The sequence below is a fragment of the Petaurus breviceps genome, unplaced genomic scaffold (assembly GCF_028583685.1).
Source record: "Petaurus breviceps papuanus isolate PSGF00001 unplaced genomic scaffold, PetGlider_PUasm1.0 37, whole genome shotgun sequence".
NCBI lineage: Eukaryota > Metazoa > Chordata > Mammalia > Diprotodontia > Petauridae > Petaurus > Petaurus breviceps.
The window spans coordinates 65,420,474-65,443,823 of NW_027186296.1; the positions used below are offsets into that span (position 1 = coordinate 65,420,474).

At 39.4% G+C, this 23,350-nt stretch overlaps 1 protein-coding gene across 11 annotated transcripts in view; it reads left to right on the forward strand.

Annotated features, from left to right (window-relative positions):
• The window catches only part of ABHD2 (abhydrolase domain containing 2, acylglycerol lipase), a 127,767-nt gene that overhangs the window by 97,629 nt on the left and 6,788 nt on the right, over positions 1-23,350 (forward strand). For all 11 annotated transcript variants that reach the window (XM_069098580.1, XM_069098581.1, XM_069098582.1 and 8 more), the window contains 5 exons: positions 513-696; positions 12,074-12,166; positions 15,024-15,134; positions 17,579-17,648; positions 19,396-19,480. In XM_069098580.1, the coding sequence (XP_068954681.1) occupies positions 513-696; positions 12,074-12,166; positions 15,024-15,134; positions 17,579-17,648; positions 19,396-19,480 (543 nt within the window). The remainder of the gene's footprint in view (positions 1-512; positions 697-12,073; positions 12,167-15,023; positions 15,135-17,578; positions 17,649-19,395; positions 19,481-23,350) is intronic.

A 23,350-nucleotide genomic window follows, 5' to 3' on the forward strand; every position in this document is an offset into this window, starting at 1 on the left:
GACCAGCCCACATCTTTGGTTTTGTGTTTAGGGTTGGCTGCCACGTTTTAGGCAGAATAGTGATAAGTTGGAGCATATCCAGAGAAGAGCAGCCGGGATGGAAGAGGGATTCGATTTGTTCTGTTTAGTCCCAGATGGCAGAACTGGCAGCATGGGGTAGAGGTTCTGAAAAGGCACATGAAGGCTTAATATAAGAAAAAACTCCCTGACAGTAGAGCTATCCAGAGGTGAAATAGGCTATCTTAAAAAGCAGTAGGTTACGGGCAGCCAGGTGGCTCAGCGAGTAAGAGCACCGACTCTAGTGTCAGGATGACCTGGATCAAATCCGGGCCCAGATACTCAGCACCACACCCAGAAATAACTGGCCATGTAACCTTGAGCAAGTTACTTAACCCCGATTGCTTAAAAAAAAAAAAACAGTAGGTTCCCCTTCGCTGTAAGACTTCCAGCAAAAGTGTGTTTTGTGTATCCATTGCATCATAACTGATTTGTGGACTGGTTTCTACTTTTAGGCTGTACCTGGGAATTTGGAGCCATGGTGAGCTACATCAAGAAGACTTATCCCCAGACCCAATTAGTTGTAGTAGGCTTTAGTCTGGGTGGAAACATCGTGTGTAAATACCTGGGTGAAACCCAGGCAAATCAAGAAAGAGTCCTTTGCTGTGTCAGTGTATGTCAAGGATACAGTGCATTAAGGTATGTATAGTCTTCTGTTTTTCTGTTCATCATTCCTTCCAGGGAAAAATCAATCCAGGATTAGGCAGAAATTCTGGGTCTTGATAAACCTGTTTTGCTACTAGATTGGGTTCTTTAGCATGTTCTTCTCTTCCTGCTGTTAGAACCCCAAAATCAGTGCTATTAATATTTCTGTGTCTCTAGACCCATGGTTGTGAAGGACAAAATAACCAGAAGACTCCCTGTGTCCTTAGAGAATCAAATATCATCCAACAGAGATTTAGAAAATCCCAGTTAGTTTGTGAAAGAGCCACAGGTGGCTCAAGAGCTAAAATAAAAGTATCTGTGTCCTAAATTATCTGGTCCTTTTCACTCTAGAACTAGGGAAGAGAAAGTATTAGCAGAAAAGTATATATAGTCACTGCCATTCCAGATGTATCAGCAGCTACTAAATTAAGCCATGGTTGGCCTAGTCAGGGTAGTCGCTTACTAACAAAGACAGACCTATGAAAGGTTATATTCTTCCTCACTTCAACCTTAAGGATTAAGAATTTTTCAGCTTCCCTTCATTGACATTTTATGGTTTCAGCTTTCATAACCCTTTCCATGTGCATTTTAATCCATTTGTAAGGCCTTTGGATTGATGAGTTCTGTAAACTCCTTAACTTATTACAGTTGGGTCCTGTTTTTAAAGAGTTGCTGATAAAGGATTACCAAAAATCTCCTTTAGTAATCTGTTCCAGTGTTAGATGACTGAAATTTATGATACTTTGATGAACCAAGCAAATTTTGCAGTCATTTTATGGGCCTGGTGCTTCTAGTGTTAACCCTTATGATTAGCAAACTTTCTGTTGCTTTACCTAAAACCCTCAGACTTTCATTTAAGCCTTATTTTATTGTCTATCCTCAGTGGAGAGAGATTTTTTTCTTTAAATAACAACAGGAATTCCTGAGGGGCTACTCATAGTTTTCCAGTACTGATAATCAGCATAGTCAGTGAGCACACTAAGATATTAATAGCCCAAGGTGTAAACTCTTACTATATAGCCTAAATCTAGTCTTGGAGAATTCTCTAATATTGAGAGGAATCTTAGACTTCCAGGATCGGTTTTCATGTGTGGTTCAACAGCAGTCTGAGTAGTATTGACAGAAAGAGCTGTGAACTCCAAGGCCAGACCTTATGCAGGGCTATCAACATCATGATAGCTTCAGATTAATTCCTGAATATCCTTAAAAAGGCCTGTGAATACACCTCCATCCCTAGGACTCTGTGAGCTCCAGTCCCACAGCCTGGAAAGTGTCTGTAAATTGGGAGAATTGGACTGAAACTCTTTGGTACTTCATAAAATCAGAATTTTAGAGTTGAAAGGGATCTTAGAGACCATCTCACCTCAGTCTCGTTTTTATTAAAAAACAAAAACAAACAGCTAAAGCCCCAGAGATGTTGCTGGATTTGTTCCTGGTCACACATCTAGGTGGTAGCTGAGACCCGGCAATTAGACCAAAATCTCCTGTCTCCTGGTCCACTGTTCTTTCAACTCCCTCTCTCTCATTCTTCTCTTGGAATTCCCTTCCCTTCCCTCTCCCACTCTTCCCTCCACTCCACCAAAAAAATAAAAACACAACTAAGCAAAACTATGAAATCAACTGGAAAGAAATAATACTTTTTCCTCTTGGTTTTGCTGGAGATGTTCCTAATCAAGATTATTTTCAGCTCACAAGTGATATACCAAATATATGGAAACAAAAGCATATTTTTTAAAGTTACAAAGTGTTCTATATGCTGAAAAGGCTATACAAAAATATTAGCTGTTACTATCCAAACAGATACTGATTTCTCCTGGACTTTATTTTCTTTACAACATATAATTTTTTCCCATAATAATCATCCTATGTCATCAAATAAAAAGAAATTTCTGTAATCTCTATATAAACTATTCTTTTTTTATTTTTGCTTTTTGGAGGGCAGTTGGGGTTAAGTGACTTGCCCAAGGTCACACGGTTAGTTTTTTGTGTTAAGTGTCTGAGGCCAGATTTGAACTCAGGTCCTCCTGACTCCAGGACCAGTGTTCTATTCACTGTTCCACCTAGCTGTCCCTATATAAACTATTCTTAAGAATACTTTAATGTGTATAACAACATTTTGCCTAGATTTTTATCACATATAGTTAAGGTAATATACCCTCACATAGAGTATAGGTACTTCATATATGTATACACAGATACATACATACATACATATTAATGAATGAGATTTACACAAAAAAGAGTAAGTCAGCTCTCTTGAAAATGTACCACTTTTCTGAATGATGCTCAGTAAATGAGGTATCATTCTATTTAAGAGACCATCCCAATATGGTTTCCACCGTCCTGAATTTAGGTTTTTCCTTGACTTTCTGAAGCCTTTAACATTATGTTGCACAGTTATGACTTTGGTTCAGTCATTGAGATAGGAAGTGATAGGTTAGAAACCAACCAGCTTTGAAGTTAGTAAAGTAAGGGGAGTCTTAAGTTTTCCTTCTAATTGACTTTACTATGTGTACCCAGAATGGCCAGGCCTCCATTACGTTATCTATAAACATGAACTATCTGAACTAAGAAGACATATGCATCAACTTGACTTTCAAAGCACCAGCAAAATATTCATTCAGAGGAGGCAAAAATTTTGTTGTTTTAAAGAAAAAGCCTGAAACTTCTGCAAGGATTTCATCTCTTGAATGGAAACCTCCTTTCATTTTGCTACACTAGCTCCCTCTACTGGTGGCAAGAGTATACCATGAGGCCATTTATGACCAGTGTTTGTGTGGAAGGCAGAGAAAAGAAAATAGAGAGTCTGTAATGTGAAGAGCCATAAAGTTTACAGCTACATTTATTTAACCCCTTCTCCAGACACACAAAGTGCTTCATGTATTTTACTAATTTCACTCATTCCCAAGTCATCTTCACCAGACAAACAGTGACTTTAACCTTTGAAGAACAAGAATCTTAAGTGCCCAGGGTCCCCTCGTTTGAGTTTTCTCCTAACCTTTAGCTCAGGGTTCTTTCCATTTCATTTCCCTGGTGGTCCTTTAATCTCTTTCCCACCCTGGGACACATTCCCATCTGATGATGTGAATTATAATTGTTAAGGAGGTTAAAAAGAGACCATCCTAATCATCATAGCTTCATATAAAATATTTCCTTCCAACAGCTCTGCTTAGTAGACAGTGCCAGTATAATTATCCCATTTTACAGACGAAGAAGCTAAAGCTCAGAGATTAAATGACTTGCCCAGGGTCACGCAGCTAGTAAAGAGTTAGAGTCTAGACTTGTGCCTGAGGTCTTCTGACTCCGGACCAATACTCTTACCACTCCACTCAAACTGCCTTTCATTTGTGTAGTGCTTGCTAGTATATTTTCATTTGAGCCTCTCAATGGCCCTTTGACCTTGTAACTGGTGGTACAAGAATTATTGTCCACATTTACAAGTAAAGAAGCTTAGTCTCAGATCATTTTGGTGTGTAGACTTGCCCTAGTCTTTGACAGATGACCCATCCCATAATATGTCTGAGGCAGGATTTGGACTTGGGTTTTCCTCAAGTCTAGTACTCTATCCATGGCATGATCTGACAGCCCTGAACCTGCCTTTTCTGCTAGGCCTTGAAAGTAGCCAACATTATTGTGACATTTCATTCTGCCTCTCATCCTTTTTGCCAAAGTTGAGTGGGGAGGGTCACACGCTCCAGAAATCAATATCTCTGGGTTTCTTATAGTAAGTCACTCATAGTGGAATCTGGAGAACTGTTTGGGTAGTGACTTCCATCATTTGTCATCTAACCCATTAGTGTACCCTTTCTCTAGCCAAAGGAAACAGGAGGAGCAGAGAGAAACCAGCTGCCTGCCTGCTTTCTATAGTTAGCAGAGTTTAGTGGCTTTTGAATGACTTCATGTTTTATAATGGGTTAAACCAATGAAGAGAGTGCAAATTACTAAAAAACACGTGACATATCTCATGTTCTTCGTGATCATTTCTCGGCATAAGCATCTGCTGCCTAAGCCAGGGGAATTTGTGTGGTCAAGCTAATCCTTGATTTAATTAGTTGTTTGAGCCTGTGTGTCTAAAGACATCTGAGTATAAATTTCATCCGTTTAGCAACTGGCAGGTCCCTATGAAGGTAAGTGAGAGAACTAGTCATGTAAATGCAATATACTCCATCTCATACTGGTTCTTTACTTCTAAGAATCTGACCTACAAACTGGAAGGTAGGGAAGCCCTACAGTGTCTTAGCAGGAAAAACAAGTTTACACAGCATTTCAATAGTCCTGGCCATCTTTTCAGAGAAAACCCCTAACAGTCTCTTTGTAACATCAGCTACAAAATCACTATCAATATAAAAACAACCTTTTCACAGAGTAGTACCCTTTGTGTGCAGATTATACTGAAAGGGAAATCTACAATTTGGACTGCCCATGGTCAATGAGTGCTGAGAGGATGAAGGGTAGAGGAATGATCAGCCAGGTTGCAATTAATTAGGAGAGGATTCCAAAAGGAAATGAAACAGAGCAAAAAAGAGGTACAGGTTAGTTTTGAGAAACATTAAAGGCTTGGCACAGGGCCTGGCTCTGCATTGGCTTGTGGGAACCCAAGACCCTTTGAAAAAACAATACATGAGTTATCGAATGCACATTAAGAATCCCCACTAAGTGCGATTATATTCCTTGCTAAATGGGTTTGATAACACATCTGGACCTTGAATGGAATTTAGATGAGTGGCAGTGCTATGCAGTGAAAAAACAAAGGATTTGAAACAGTCAGAATTCTTGGGTTGAAGGCTGAGAGAAGGGGCAGCCTGAATCTGCAGATTGTCTGCAGTGTCTGAAACAGACTTTTTTTTTTAATACAAAAGGTAGCTCCTATTGAGCCAATGGAGCTTTAGAGGTTACCCCTGGGATCAACTTTAATGTAAAAGGTACTTGAAGAGACTTGAAAAGTTTGTTCTCAGTATTTTAATCATTCCTTCTATAGTATTGTTTACGCTGCTAATTTATGTTCTGCATTAAGTTTGTTCAGAAGAGATGAACTTCAGCCTAGCCTTATCACAAATTTGGAATCAGTGATTTATGAATTAATCAGATTTATATCAAGTTCAAGGCTTATACTAAAAGCTGCAAAGATAGGAAACCAGATCCCTTCTTTCAGACAGTTTACAATATAGTAAAGTAGGAGTTCAAAGTACCTAACAAAGAATTGTGTTTCCTCTCAAAATACTCCAGAGAAGAGAGGAGAGATTAAAAATAGAGATAATCCTATGGATTTTATAGATATGTAAAATTAAGGCACAAAGGCAGGAAAATCAGTTGTCTTCAATCATTGTCAGAGACAGCATTCTTGCTGTTTGTGATAAGAAAATCATTAGTCTCTCTGTACCTTGGTTTTTCATCTGTAAGATACTATTCTTCCTCTCATTCATTCATAGGATTATAGAGAGGACACTAAATATAAAGAAGCTTTGAAATGTAAGGTGTTATTAATAACACAGCACTTCCCACTAGGAAAATCCTCTCCAAAGTACAGTGGAACCTCATACATTCATCCAGAAATAATTTGGATATGGATAGTTCAGAGCTCCCTTGACTGGTCCCCACTCTCCTTTCCTGGCAGTTTCTTACCTGCATTCAACTACATTCTCCTCCTTTCCCCAGGACCATTTTACTATGGTTTTAGTCTCACTCTTCCATTTTCCTACTACTTATTTCCAGCCCTGTCTGGTTTTAGTCTCACTCTTCCATTTTCCTACTATTTATTTCCAGCCCATAGGGTTTTGGGTGTGTGTGTGTGTCTGTGTGTGTGTGTGTGTGTGTATGTGTATGTAGCATCTTTTTTATGGTTATGTTACTTTTGATTAGACAAGTATTTATAGTAGTCTTTTTGATTAGACAAGTAATTCATTGCTTAAATATGTATCACCTGATGATGAGGGAAGATGGCCCAGAAATATGATAGATGACAAGAGAAACCTAGTTTGGGAATATATATATTTGCCCCAGATAATCAGCGTGAAAACACTAAGACCAGAATTTTATCCCAACACTTCATCAAACTTTAACTACCTAACAGGGACCAAAGCTCTTCATATGATTTATTTTGTTACTAAGTCACTTCTCCTATACAACTCTCATTTGTGTCTTCAGACTTTTCAGTAGATGAGAGAGACAGATATTAACCACCTATACTCCTTACATCCTGTCCCCTTGTCCTTGAGGGTAGAACTTTGCTTTATTTCTGTCTCTCTTACAGCAAATCGGTGCTGAGCACATGTTAGCCCCCAATAAATAACCTGTTGATTTGTACTAGCAACACAGTTTGGGCAAGGGTTGTTTCTAGGGGTTTGTTGCTCAATTGAAATCCAATCCAAATCCTGAAAGACAGAGCTGCTGACTGAACCTGAAATCAGGAAGCCCTGAGTTCAAATCCTGTCTAATACACTTATTAGTTGTATGGCCCTGGGCAAGTTTCTTAACTACTAGCTGCCTCAGTTTCCTCATCTGTAAAATGGAGATAATAATAGCCCCTCCTGACCAGGGTTGTTGTGAGTATCAAAGAAGACAATTTTTTGTAAAGTGTTTTGTAAACTTAAAAACCCTATGTAAATAAATGCTAGCTATTACATCAGGGTAAGATGTTAGGGCCCTAGAGGGGAAGAGGTTTGAAATCTATAGGCCTGATCCTGATTTTCTGATACTCACCATACAATATAACAAGTTTGGTGAATCTTCATTTAGGAAGATATTTAGGAATGTGAGTTCTTCCTTTATAGAATATAAATTCTGTTAAGAAATGTGAGAAATGTTTGGTTTCCACAAATTCTATAGGAACAATGGATGTTGCAAAGGCAGATTTTACACAGGACATGCAGGAAGATGTAAATCAGGATGAGGGAAGGAAGGGCAGAGTGACCCTACCCAATTATATAGCTGGAAGAAATCTGTAAGTTCTTCTTAGAGGAGGCCCAGGCTAAAATGCCTCAAACTGGCCAGGGTCAAGGGATGGTCGCTGACTTCCTATTAACACACAGGATTAACTAGCCTCATGCATATTGACTGATACACCCTGCATAGAATTAGAGCCTCATTATCCGAACATGCAACCCATGTTAGCCCATGTTTGGGAGGAAGAGATATGTGAAGGAGTAATGTGTAGTAGACAGGTCAGAGGGATTGTAACCCAGAAGAACTGGAACCAATCCCAGTTCTGAAGGGAGGGACCAGGTGGGACTAGCAGCATAAAAAGACTCACATTTGTCTGATTCTCTGTAGTCCTTTGAAAGAGGCTACCCATTTATTTAGGAAGAATAAATGTAAGACAAAGGTCATGAAAACCTTCCTGGCTTTCCAATGAGTAGTGTTTATTCCTAGACTAAGTATATTTCTTGCAGAAATATTCATATTCTTCTTTCCAGGTACCAGGGATGGTGGGGCTGGGTTTCCTTGGATGAAGAAACCCTATTAGGGCAGCAGCATCTGTCTTTTTTGTCCAGTGACTTCCGTGGGCTGGGTTACTAATTTTTTAAGGCCTAAATTAGATATCATGTCCCCTAGGAAACCTTCCTTGATCCCTCAGTTGTTCATTATCTTCATTATATTATAATAAAATTCATTATATTATAATTAAAAATTATATTCATTATATAATTATAATTTATATTATATAATTATAATTATATTATGTTCATTATATTATAATAAAAAATTAGTAACAGGGTGGCTAGGTGGTACAGTGAATAGAGTCGGCCCTGGAGTCAGGAGGACCTGAGTTAGAATCTGACCTCAGACACTTAACATTTACTAGAGCTGTATGACCTTGGGCAAGTCATTTAACCCCAATTGCCCTGTCCTCCCTCCTCCAAAAAGCAAAAAAAGAAAAAATAGTAACAGTTCAACAGGCGAAGGTAGGGAAAGAGGACAGAGGAAAGGCGCCTAAGTAGGAACAGAGCTTGCTTGTTCAAGGGGCAAATGTTATCCTTTGTGTGGGGAGTATGGAGTCCATGGAGGGGAGTCATATGGAAAAGGGTGGTGTCCGATTGTGTAAGGCCTTGAATGCCAGGCACAGGAGTGTGAATATTACTAAGGAGACAATGGGTAGTCATAGATATTTTTGAACAGAGGGAATAAGATAACCAAATTTATGGTTTGTTTTTTTAAAAAAGATTATTCTGGAAGTAGCATAAAGGAGAAATTTTAAAAAGGGAGAGGTCCTAGATTCATGGAGTTAGAGAGAACTTACAGTCATCTAGGTCCAACCCCCTCATTTTGGAGAGTAATACAGTGAGTCCTAGAAAGGCTGAAGTGACTTACCCAATATTATACAAAAAAATAAGTGATAGAGGGAAAATTTGAACCTAGGTCCACTGACTGAAAGTCCAGCTCTGGTTTCCACCCTACCATTCTGTCTTTACATAGAAAGGTCTGTAAGAAGGCTGTTGTGGTAGCACAGGCAGGTGGCAACAAAGGTCTGAAGCAAGATGCTTGAATGGATTTAAGAAAGCTTGCAGAAAGGTCAGCTAGGTGGTGCAGTGGACAGAGCCTGGGCCTGGAGTTGAAAGACTAATTTTCCTGAGTTCAGATCTGTCCTCTGATACTTAGTAGCTGTGTGACTCTGGGTAAATCACTTAACTCTGCCTCAGTTCCACATCTGTAAAATGAACTGGAGAAGGAAATGGCAAACTGTTCCAATATCTTTGCCAAGAAAACCAAAAATGGGGTCACGAAGAGTCAGACGTGACTAAACAACAACATTGGAAAGGATCTGCTAACTGATGGGATGGGAGAGGTGAATGATAGAGAAGAGACTAAGAAAACCCTACAGTTATAACACAGGAGAAGAGATAGCCATTAGGTAGATGTTTAGCTAATGAGTTCAGTTCAGGACATATAAATTTTGAGGTGATAGTGGGCTATCCAGGTATAGATGTCCTTTGGGACTTGGAAATGTGGATAGGATACTCTGAACAAGTCAGGGCTAGACATGATAGATTTTAGAGGCATCCCCTTGGAAGTGGTAGTTAAAGCCATGGGTGTTTGTCTAGAGCAGGGTGGGGAACCTGTGTCCTCGAGGCTGCATGTGACCCTCTAGGTCCTCAGGTTTGGATTTAGCAAGGGGCTATACTTGAGGACCTAGAGGGCCACATGTGGCCTCGAGGGCACAGGTTCCCCACCCTGGGACTCTAGAGTGTGAATACGACTCATAAGAGAGAGAACTAGACGAGTGGACAGCTAGTGATCCCTGAGGCCTCTTTACAAATCCACGAATATACCATATGCTCATTTCTACTCTGTACTATTGTTCAGTCTGTTTCCTCAGGAATCCCTTCTCCTTCTTTCCAACTACCCAGATCCAATCTTTTTCCATCAGTATCACCTCCTCCAGGAAGCCTTTTCTGAATACCACCAGCTCATCCTCATCTCTCCTTCCAGAAACTCCTATACAAGTCACTTCAGCACATTTATCTAATCTTAGTCCCAAACCTTCCATCTTCACAAATACCTTTCTACCTCCCTGCTTCCCCATTTCAAGGTACAAGTGAAAAGAATGGAAGAGAAATATCTTAGACAGGCAGTGTAATGTCTGGACAGGTTGTCTGGGAGTCAAAGGGTGTGAGCTGGCAAAGGAAACAAGTTGCTGTTCATTGCTTAGGCATGTGGGAAGATTTCCTGACTGGCCCCTTTGGGTCCAAAGGAAGGGGCCCAAGGGCCTGGAAAACATGTTCAGTTCTTACATCTTTGGTGCTGCTGTTGATTCTCGTTTAATTTTTCAGTTTATTCTGCTCCAGTTTGTGCAGAGTTTACAACCTTTGGGTCCTTTTGACCTTTGTGTCACTAACATTCTTAACAGTGAGCTTTAAGTAGTATCTATATATCCTTATAAGAAGGATTTCTCTGCTCACTAAATCTGAAAAAGATTTATTGTCATTTGTAACATCATTTCATAGGGAAAGTTTGCTGACTCTCAAATGAAGTTTGAGGCAGTTTGGAGGGAATTTTTTTTCTAGTATCTGAGGTTTGAAAGACTTGTAATCACCTGTGTTCCTCACTCTATTATTTGGAAGATGAAAATAAAGTTTCTTTAAGTAGAAAGTATTTCTACTTTTAATAGAAATATGTGACACCTAAGTTAATATAGTAATAAACATCATGAAATTGAGCCTCTTGACATTCATAACATTAGAACAACAGTGTAGGGATTTTAACTCAGATTGAGTAAGCAGCTGGTGCTATGACTTACACTGGTGAAAAGGAAGCATTAGGTAGAGGTCGATGAGGAATGATCCTCCTAACTAGTCTGTGAAGCAGCTGCTGTTGGCTTGTCAAAACATACCCTCGCCTCAGATACACGAGTACCAATCTGGCAACTGAATATGTATAAAAGGAAGGCTGGCAGTTCCTCACACACATACACACACCCCAACATCAGCACTTACTGTGTGCCAAGCATGGGGGGATACAAAGACAAAGGCAAAGCAGCCCCTTCCCTCAGAGGATTTAGGTTCTCTTGTTCTCAGACAAGGGCAGCAACATATACACATATAGGTATGTGCCAGCAGACACAAGGTCATTTTCGATGGGATGGCACTAGCATGGCATTTCCCACTTTTGTCGGAAGGGACTTTGTTCAGCACTAATTAATTCCCTGCTAGTCATGCCTGGAAAGGATTCCTCATTTTAATTTCATTCCTGTTTTCTCACCTCCTTTCCCAAGGTTCTAAGACTGGTCATGAGAAGGATTATCAACTTGGTGTCACACTAACTTTATGAGTAACAAGAGACCATAAAAATGAAAATTTAGTTGTTACTAAAAAACATAGCCTTTTTAACATAGCCAAAAGAACAATTTTCAAATGCAAAACTACATGAACACACGTGCACACACGCACACACACGCACACACACTCACTATTAAAATACCAGTCATATTCACCAGTGTTCTGTTATTAAACCTAGGGAATTTATTTGCAGGGTGGAAGGCAATCCTAGTGTTAGAATAATGGTTTTTACTGTCACATTGATGATATTACTTTCTGGCATGGCCAACAGATTTACAAGCAGTTGAAACAGAGCCCCAATGAGTGACAGTGACCAAACAAGATGTCTCGGCCACCAGAGCAGCTTCTTCCTGCTGTAATCTTTGCCAGTAATAGCTTGATCACCCAATGTAGTGCTCTAAAATCAATGATTTTGGCACTGTCAGTCAACGTTCTCTCTTCCAGAATCCAAAGTCAGCAACCTTAAAAGCTTCTGCTGCCTGTTTTAAGCATCTCATTACCATGAAGAGAATCTCTGGCTTATTATCTTTGCCTGACTACCTCTCATCTCTGAGCCTTTCTTTCATCCTTTCTGACTGTTATTTTGTGGTTTGGTTTAGAGCGCAGGAAACCTTCATGCAGTGGGATCAGTGCCGAAGATTTTACAACTTCCTCATGGCTGACAACATGAAGAAAATCATCCTTTCTCACAGGTACCATTGCCTTCATTTCTTCTCATGGGGCTCATATTCATTTGCTGCCTAGTTACAATAGGGGCTATTAAGAGGCTCTGGACCTTCATTTCTACAACATCAAATGGTCTGAATGGCCTGCTTAGACACAGTCTCAGATATTCCTGCTGGCCTAATCATTGCATTTTTCCTTTGTTAGAAATTACATTTTCCTCAACCATCAAAAGCTGGTCAGATTTTTTTTCTACCTTTGAGTTTAAGCAAATCATGAAGGGAGTGACTCTCTTATATCATATTTTAACCATATCCTAAAGACTATTAGCGTTTTTAAGAATAAATTCACAAAGCTGATCATAGAATATGTTAATAAAATAGCTACTGGTTCAGTACTTGATTTCCCAGCCTCCCAAAACATGCCTCTGCCATTTTTATTGCTCTTACTTAACTACTACTACTTTAATTATGTTAATTCACTTGCTCAAGAAAACTTGAGTGACCCCTGCATTTTCATCTCATCTGCCTTCCATAATCAGGGTCCACCTGTCTACCCAACAGCAATGCAGCAAACATTTTATTAATTGCTTAAATGCTTACTGTATTAAAACGTTACTCTTGTTTTCCTACTGTTCCCCCACATCTGCCCTCTGAATCTTCATCACACACACCAAAAAAGTGTGACTATTGACACCTTTTGTTCTGTATATCAGAATTATTTCCCTGCCTTACAAGACTGTAATGAGGAACAAAAGAAGTGTGTGTGTGTGTGTGTGTGTGTGTGTGTGTGTGTGTGTGAAGATAATAAGATTTAGAATTCCAAGAAACCATAGAAATGTTAACTCCCAAGGGTTCAGCCTCTTCTGTGACTGGTGACTGATGAAGTTCGGGGCCAGAGGAGTGAAATGACAGCCCAGCCCCAAAGGGAGGAAGTAGCAGAGCCAGAGTTTGAACCCAGGGCTTCCGATTCTATATCCAGTCCACTTTTTACATCGTGATGGCTCTTAATTATAGGCTGCCACTGTCACTCATCACTCCTGAGTTCTAGCTCTGTCTCTGCAACAAGATTGTCAGTTTCTAGAGGTTACAAAAAACAGGTTTGATTTTTTTTTATCCTCATGAGCTTTTTATTTAATTATTTTGCTGACCTAGAAATAACAACAAAAGTAAATAAATACAGAACTATCAATTTACTTTTGGTAAATATTTATTTTAAAACTTAAATTAAGTTCTAAGTTTCCTTGCTAGGTGGCACAGTAGATAGAGAGCTCGGAATCAGGAAGACTCATCTTCCTGAGTTCAAATGTCGTCTCAGACGCTCACTGGTTGTGTGACCCTGGGCAAATCACTACCCTCTTTGCCTCAGTTTCCTCATCTGTAAAGTGATCTGGAGAAGGAAATGGCAAACCCCTCCAGGATCTTTGCCGAGGAAACCCTAAATGGGGTTCATCATGAAGAGCCAGACATGACGGAAAAACAACAACATTCTAGCATAGCTTCCTTGATCCTTACATAAAATAGGCGATGGACGGGGACTTTTGTTCCTCATCCTATACATGAATTCATGAGACATGGATGCTGCTGCTTTCTTTTGTCCCGTACAACACAATGATCACAGGAAGTTAAATGGATATTTTGTGAAATATTTCTTTTGGGGGGGACAAGGACTCAGCCCTGGCAACCAATGTCTGACAGTGGGCCAGTGCTACCTACACGTGTAGCCAGCCTGCTGCCTGGCATTCCACAAATATCCATCACTGGGGTGAGAAAGAGAATGCTGCAGAGGTCAGCAGTGTCTCAGGTTGATGGACCTGTAAACAAGTAAAGATAAAAAAAAATTTTTTTTAATATTAAAAAAAAACCAAGAACAAGTAAATTCCAGTGTGTGCTGCATTAGCTCACCCAGTAAATTTGGGGGTGCATATACTTTTATTGAATTTATTATAGAAAACAAAAGATTTGACAACTTAAAGAATTTTTCAAAGTATGAATCATTTTGCAGGCAGCATATAATCCCCCCTAAGTGAACTTTAAAAAGCTGAAAAAGTCTGTTCCACTTCTACAATGGGTTTGTAAAGGTGCCGAACTATTACTTCCAATCGGGTATCTTTCCTGCTTTGGGGTAGGGCACTAAAGCAAATACTGATCACCTTTGGTCTTGCAGGGGGGAGCAGAGCTGTTAAATACTGCAGCATGATTCACAGCTGCTACAGAGATGAAATATAAATACTGCTCATTGGGGCCTGTCTACTGAGAATTCCTTCTGTTAATCTGGAGCATCTCTTCTGTAAAAGGAAACTACATTCATGAATATGGTGGCCATAATTTCTAAGCATATTTCTTTAGTTTTAACGTCCCTTTTGGATAAGCTGCTTGTCTTCCTCAATAGGAGAGGGAACCAGCTCAGGAGAAGACACTCTCCTTGAGGTGGTAAATATCAGTTTGCTGACGTGCCACTGACAGTAGGCCAGTGCTAGCCGCACGTGCAGCCAGCCTGCTGCCTGGCACTCCCTTCAGAGCAGACTCCACAAATATCCTGCACTGTGGTGAGAGAGAGAGTTCTGCAAGGTTTGATACTGTCTCTGTGCCAGGTTTTTAGCCTTGTCTGGACTGCCTCCACCCACTCCACAGAGCATATCTTTGTCCCTGAAAGGGCAGCAAAGGTCTCAGCTTACCTCCCTCTTCAGTTGCTCCAAACCTAACAATCTGAGCTCATTCACTGGCACACTCTGAGGGCTCCAGGGATCTATTTCAAACTGCCATATAGACACTTTGGCAGAGTCTCACTCTTCCAGATTACCTCTGCACAAGGTAGGCCCCTTTGCCATTGTATACGCCTTCAGTTTTCATCCTGAAATCGTGTCCTTTTTCCTTTTTATTCCAGACAAGTTCTGTTTGGAAACAATGTTAAGAAACCTCAAAGCCTTGAGGATACTGACTTGAGCAGATTGTACACAGCAACATCTCTTATGCAAATTGATGACAATGTGATGAGGTATGCATGAAAGCTTTGCTCTCTAATAACTTCCTCTAAGATAGTATTGGTTACTTGATGACATTAGCCCTAGCAGGGAAAGGTGAAGTTGCCTCCTGAACTTATTTTTTAGAAGAATGTAAAAGGTTCTATTTAACGTCAAGAGAGCTTTAGGAATGAACAGAAGCAAGCTAGCATTAAATCATAGGTAAATATCATCCCTGGAGGGAGGATAAAGCCTTTTCTGATTCTTATGACAATAATGACCCTCTTACACCAGTGCACTGGGGAGAGTCTCTTGGTGTTTGTCCTTCATTCTAGAAGAGGACCAGTGACATCAGGAAGGTGGTGTCATGACTTGGAAGTGAATTGGATTTAAGTGAGACATGAGGCAGGACTGTGTAAAGTTACCAGCCTTGTTCTCTCCTCCTGAGCCATCTGGGTCCAGTGGCAAGATAAAGATCAAGACAACTGGAGATGGCCCAAGATGCAGTTTGGCCTTTTTAAACTAAGGCCTTTCCCAGGTCTCAGTTTGTCAGCAATGCCATTTCAGTGATTAAGGTCAGGTAAGAAATGAGGCAAAAAATGACCTCATAATGGAAAGAGGGGGGATCAAAAAGCTTTCAGCATGAACAGAAGGGTAAAGTAAAATGGATTTTAACTGTCTTTATTTAAGTTCGGGACAATTTGGAGCTTTGGAAAGCCAGGTTGGCAGAGGAATTCCTACACTGAGCCAAGCCTCCCTTAGAGTAAATCTTTTTAGTTATTTCCATTAAAATTGAACAGAAAGAAAAAAATAAAACCCTTGTAACAAATAGGTATAGTCAAGCAAAGCAAATTTTCTCATTGGCCATGTCCAAAAATATATGTCTCGTTCTGCATTTTGAGTCTATCTACCATGAGGTAACATGCTTCCTCTTTGGGTTTCTGGAATTTTAGTTTATCATTGCATTGATCACAGTTCCAAGGTCTTTCAGAGTTTTTCTTTATAATGTTGTTACTGCATACATTATTCTCCCAGTTCTACTCACTTCATTCTGTATCAGTTCATATAGGTCTCCCCAGGTTTCTCTGAAATTGTCCATTTTGTCATTTTTAAATCAAATCTGAACCCCTCAACATCACTGGAAAAAAAATTAGTTGCCTAGGAATTGTCTGAACTAGGGATGTTCTGGGTCTGTATCATATTCTTAAGCCGTAACCAGGACAAATCTGACCCCTAAAACTTGAAAGTCGGTGCTGTTATTTGTTATGATGTCCAACCAATAGTATTTTTTATTTTTGTTAGAAAGCATTCTGTCCTATGATGGTTTACTTGGAAATTCTAATGGAATCAACAAAGAAACTAATTGAGACAATAACTTAAGTAAAGTTGCAGGCTACCAAATAAACCCTTAAAAATCCAGGACATTTCTGTATAAATAACAGAATCCAGAGGCAATAATAGAAAGGGAAATAAATCCCAGTTCAAATAACTGCAAAATGTATGAAATATTTGGAGATCAATCCACCAAAGCACACAAAATACTCTTGTGTGTGTGTGTTCAGTTACAAAATTCTCCTTAAAGAAATAAAGAACAACTTAAACAGCTGGAAGAATATTCAGTGTTTGTGGCTGGGCCATGCCAACATAATAAAAATGATAAAAAAAAAAAACTACCAAATTTAATTTGTACTTTCAATACTATACCAAAAAAATTACCAAAGATACTTTACAGAACTCTACAAAAATATAACAATTTGGAAAAATAAAAGATTTAGAAATTTCAAGGGAAATGATGAAAAGAGGTAAGGATAAAGGGGGAATAGCACTTCCAGACCTCAAACTTTTTTTATAAAGCATCTGTCATCAAAGCCATCTGTTATTGGTTAAAAAAGAAATTGGAGAGGTACATCAACAGAACATACTAGACAAGGGAGAATTAGAAATAATGAAACCTTGATAAACCAGAAAACAAATTACTTAGGAAAGAACTTCCTATTTGGTAAAAACTACTAGGAGAATTGGAAAACAGGCTAATTGGAATTAGGCTTAGATAGACATCTTACACCATATCCCATAATCCTAATTTTAGAGATCATACTATTTTTAAAAATTAGAAGAGACAGTAGTCTATCCCTAATTGCTGCCTCCTGGGTAAACAGGACTTGGAACTTAACATCTGCATCTACTTGCTGCACCCTAATTTATGTCATCTCATCCTACAGCAATCTAGGTGGAAAAACCGTCCTCTGCTGGAAAGACCTCTGTTGCAAAGAATACCTTAGCAATCTGAATTTCCTAGCTTCTTCAATGATGTCTAGCTTCATACCAATCTAGGCTTTATTAAATCATGGAAAGATGTTAGCTGTTGTAGATGAATGTGGGAATTAGAAGAAAGATAAAACAGACCAGCACTGAGGCCTGAAGAAAAGTATCTATTCCTTTCTTACCGTTTTTTTTCGCCTTCTTTGGTATATCTTAGGAAGTTCCATGGCTATAATTCTCTGAAAGAATATTATGAAGAAGAAAGCTGCATGAGGTATCTGCACAGGGTGAGTGACTAGAACTGACTATAAATAATAAAAGACTATTTTTGCTTTGCCCCCAAACCTAAAAATCCTGGGCATAGTGTTAGAAAAGACCCTGGAGCCTAGCTAGTCTAACCTCCCAGGCACCATAAAAACCCCTCTTTATATTATCTCTGGTTATGATCATCCAGATTCTGCTAGAATACCTCTTATAGTAGAGTACTTGCTGCCTCACAGGCAACCCACTCTATCACTGATACGTTCAGATTGTTAAAAAGTTCTTTCACATATTGCACTGAGATCTGCTTTCCTCTTAACTTGGATCATAGATCTGTAGTGAGAAGAAATGTCAGAGGTGACCTAACCCAATGCTTTTATTTTACAGACGAGAAAATTGAATAATAGTGGCTGAATGATTTACCCAAGATCATATAAGTACTAAGTGACAGATCAGGGATTTGAACCCAGGTCCTCTGGCTCTAAATACAAGTTGCTTAGTTTTCTTCCTTCTTACAGGGAAGCCCTTCAGATATTTGAAAATAGTTATTATATCTCCCTCTAAGTCTTCTTTTCTTCCTCAGTTCATTAATCTGTTCCTCATGAGATGGTTTACAAATTCCACATCATCCTGGGCCACCTTCCAAATCATGTCTTTTTTAAAATGTAGCACCCAGAATTAAACACAGTATTCTATTCTGTTTAGATAACACAAAGCTATAATGGAATTAGTACTGTGGTCTTAAAATTATATGCAGAAGTTCTTTTTTTTTGTTCTTTCTGGAGGGGGGAAGGCAGGGCAATTGGGGTTAAGTGACTTGCCCAAGGTCTCATGGCTAATAAGTGTTAAATGGGTTAAGAACTCAGGTCCTCCTGACTCGAGTCAGTTCTGTATTCACTGTGACACCTAGCCGCCCCCATATGCAGGAGTTCTTAACCTGGGATCCAAAGACCTGGGGGGAATGGGGGAACAGGGGTATATGGATAAATATCAAGGAAGTTTGTGGAAAAAAATGTATTACAGTGTAATTGGTTTCCTTTGTAGTCTTATGTATTTTATTTTATGTACCTAAAAACATTACTCTGAGAAGGGGTCCATGCATTTCACCAGATTGCCAAAAGGGTCCATGACACAAAAAGAGTTAAAAACCCCAACTTTTGAATGCAAACTCAGATTGCATTCATTTTTTAGCAGCCATGTGACATTGTTGGCTAATAATAGTTAGCTTTTAGAAAACTTAAACTCCCAGATCTTTTTTCACATCAACCTGCTGCCAGTATAAGTCTCTCCATATGTTTTTGTTTTGTTTTGTTTTTTAACCAGAATGGAAGACTTGATTTTTAAAAGGAATAGAAAAGAAGATTGTATATTTAACAGTGAACTTCTATTAAATAACAACTTGTTTTTTGAAATTTTATATTAAATTTAACAAAAAAAATTGCCCTGTTTTGTGTCCCCCAGAGCATTTTTGTAGTGGAATGAATATATTGGTTGTATAATTTCCAGCTAGCATTATTAACAAGTTCAGCCAAGGTCACTCTCAACCTGTTTATGCACATTCCAACTCAATGTCTAATCATGATCCTGCTAGAGGCTTATCATTCATGTGTTGCCAACTTGGCATTTGTATACACTGATCATGGGCAAAATATTGATCCATGTTCACTTTCTCTTAAGAAAGTGTTAGATGGTGAATTTCAGGGTTTAGTCACCCAAGAACAAGGGTGGCATTACATAGAGACAGGAGTTTTACTCTTATTTTTCCTTGTACAGATTTATGTTCCACTCATGCTGGTTAATGCTGCTGACGACCCCTTGGTGCATGATAGTCTTTTAACAATTCCCAAAGCTCTTTCAGGTAAGTGTTTCTTTTCTCTTGATCCTTTTCCCTACTCATCCTGACATAGTAAATACTGTCATCTTCCTCATGAAGTTATCTCCTAGAAATATCTTTTATGTGCAGAGGCTTTTCTTACTGCCATGCTTTTGTCCAACAAGGTTCTGTTCATATTCAAAGAATCAACTTCATACCTAAACAAGAAACTAGCTTTCCTGCTATCCCATTGCAAGAGGTCAGAACTATCAATCCAGGAGCTATTATTGCTTCTGTCACCCAGTGCTACATGAAATTGCCTGGTAGATTACCATTCCTCTAAGCTGGGAAGTTTGACTTTGGGAAAGAAAGTATTCAGAGCTACAGGAAGAACAAAATATGAAGTTATCACTGCTGATGCTTTCATGACTCCAATTGTGCTGGGGACTAAAACCAAGCAACTGGAAGAACAAAAAACATTGCCCAGTGGAGATTAGTTTATTGGCTTTGAGGCTGGTATGATCTCATTCCATACCATCCAAGAGCTAGAGGGCAAAGAAGAAAGCTGCAGAGAGAGAGGACAAGATCTAGGAATGCCAACATTATCTTTCTATCTTCCTTGTATCCAGGATACAAATGACATCATTTTAGACCCCTAGCATGTGCACCACAAGAGAGGGAAGACTGTGAGGGAAAAGTTTTTCCTCTTGTGAATATAATAAGTGAATCAAAGGAAAGAAGGAAATTTTGGGTTCATTTAAAACACCCAGGGCCGGGGGAAAAAAACCATGTGGTAGAAAAAACACAGAGGACTCAGTCACTAGGCAAAGCCTTTGTAACCCATATAAAAGAAATATGTATTCTAAAGATTGAATGTTACCCAATGAAAAGCTTTCTTCATGAGAGAGAAATGGTCTCACGATTTCTTACATTTGAATATAATAGCAGAGGCATATTATAGACACAGGGCCTGGGTTCAAAATCTGCCTCTGTCATTTACCACCATTGACCCTGGACAAACTATGGTTTTTCCTCATCTGTAAAATGAATAGGCTAGAGTAAATGAATTAATCAAAAAAAGCATTTTTTAAGTATTTACAAAGAAAGGCAAACAGTCTCAGCTTTCAAAGAGTACACATTCTAATGGGGGTGGGTAACATGTAAATAACTAGATACATACAAGATATATAGAGTATCTGGGAAGAAATCTGAGAAGAGAAGGCACTGGCAGCTGGGGAAACTGAGAAAGGCCTCCCCCAGAAAGTGAGATTTTGAACCATTTTAGCTCAGCTGTAGAGTATATAAAAGGAATTAAAGCCTGAGAAGACTGAAAAAGCAGGAAGGGGTCAGGTTATGAAAACTTTAAATGCCTAACAGACGAGTTCATGACTCTGGAGGTCATATGGAGCCACTGGAGTTTATTGAATAGAGATGGGACATGGTTAGACCTGGGCTTTAAAAAATCAATGGGGTAGCTGAGTGGAGAATAGTTTGGAGTACAGCAAGAATTGAGGCAGGGAGAACAGTTAGAAGACTATTGCACTAGTGCAGATGAGAGGTGATTAGAGCCTGAACTAGTATAGAGACTGAGTGAGTAGAGAGAAGGGGACATACAAGTTAAATGTTTTGGCGAAAGAAATGACATGATTTGACCACAAAATGGAGATGTGTGGTGAGTGTGAGGCACCAAGGTAAACAGAATGATAGTGCCCCAGACAGTAACCAAGAGGGTGAAAAGAAAGATAATAAGTTCTATTTTAGAAATGTTGGGTTTGAAATGCTGAGAAAACATCCAGTTCAATACATCCAAAAGGCATTTGGTGATATAAGACCAGTACTCGAGAGAAATAAGGATTGAATATATAGATCTAGAAATCAGCTGGATGAGAGTTGATGAGATTATCAATTGAGATAATGTAGAGAGTAAAAAAAGGTGGCCCAGATTAGAGCCTTGGGAGGACACCCACATTTAGTAGGGGTGACCTAGATAAAGATCCAGCAAAGGCTGTTGAAAAGGTAGAATAAGAACCAGGAGAGAGTAGTGTCACAAAAACCTAGATAGGAAAGAATGTTCAGGAGGAAAAAGTAGTTGACAATATCAAATACCGCGGAAAGAAGGATAAGGTTATTCTCTTTGGTAATTAAGAGATCAGTATTAACTTTAGAGAGGGTAGTTTCAGTTGAGTGATGAGGTCAGAGGGTTAAGAGAGTGAGAGGAGAGGAAGTAAAAATGGAAGCACCTGGTGTAAATGGCTCTCTCAAGGAATAGCTGAGAAGGGGAGGAGAGATAGAGGGTGATGGCTTACCAGGAATGTCAGGATGAAGGAAGGAAGGAAGCATTAGTAAGCATTTTGTAGGCTTTTTAAGATTGGAGAAGCATGGGCATGTAGCTGGAAAGGAACTGATAGGGAAAAATTGGAGACCATAGAGAAGATAGTAGGGATGATACTTTGGAGAACATGAAAGAAGTTCATTTCAAAGACATAGAGGCTTTGACAAGGAAAAACGTCACCTTTCCATATAATAAAGCACTGAAGGCAGAAACAGTGGGGGAGAAATGTTTGAGTGATGTGAGATGAGAGGACATGAAGGAAGTCTTGGCAAATGGCCTCAGTTTTTCAGGGAAGTATAAGGGAGTGTCCTCAGCAGAAAAGATCCGGGGAAGAAGTACCTTGAGATACATGAGGGGAAATGGGAAGATTTGGAACAGTTAGTATAGACAATGGGATATTGAATCAGTTAAAGGGTAGTAGAAAGGTAATCTTGATGCATTGAGGGCCTAGCTGAGAGTAGAAAATACAAATTTGTAACAGACCCAGTCAGCACCATATTGTACTTTCTTCAGCTCCATTCCAGCATGTGAATAGGAGCAGAGGATTCAAGTGGTGGGAGAAATCCAGGGTTGGGTTTAGCAAGGCACATGATAAATGATTAGATAAGTTCCTGACTGGAGAGAATAGTGCAGAGTTGAATTGGTTAGGAGGAGTGCGTATCTGGTTCAGGAATTGTGGCCTCTGAAAGACCTAAAGGGAATGAAGTTATATCAAGGACAATGAAAGAGTTAGAATTTTGTAAGGCATAGGGAACGATGGGATGGTAAAAGATTAATCATATAAAGGCATTTTAGAGTTCATAGAAATGGAACACTTGTGAGTAATAGCAAACTTTAACTGAGGTGGAGTGGTCATCAGAAATAAGTAGATTGAGGAACTGGGAAGTTAGAGAATTTGAAAGAGAATTAATATGTATGCTGAAATCCTGTAGTCTGAGGGCACTGAACTCATTGAAGAAAGGAGAATGTCCTGGACGTGGATTAATAACAACAACCAGCATCTGGGTTTGGTAATAAATTTGGAAATCATGAAACTCAGAGGAAGAGAGGTTGCTGAGTAATGGTAGCAAAGGGTGAGTCTGGAAGTGTCAGTGGGGAACAAAGGAGAGTTTCAATTCTCTTACTGCAACCAGTGAGTCTGAGAGCATGAGAGAAAATGTAACCTAGTGCTGGAAAGGCAGGCCAAAGAAGCAGTCATCAAGAGGGAATTCGGTCTCAGTGAAGACCAGAAGATAGAAATCTGTTAAATTTTAACTAGTGTCACAGAGGGCAAAATGGAAGAGGTGGAAAGATCTGAAAAGGGGACCTTGGGGGATTGGTTTGAGGTGGACATGGTTGTAAAGGACCAGGCATTTGGGATGGGGAATAAGATCTGTATATTGGCAACTGAAGTTTGAGAATCACTGGGATAGGACAGGATGTATAAAAGGGTGGAGTTGTGCTAAACATTTAGAGAAGTCCATTGAGGGAGGCCCATTGAGAGAGACAGTTGAATAGACTGTTCAGGGCCTTCCCTTGAAGTCCAACCTTGTGGCTGATGATGATGATGATGATGATGATGATGATGATGATGATGATGATGA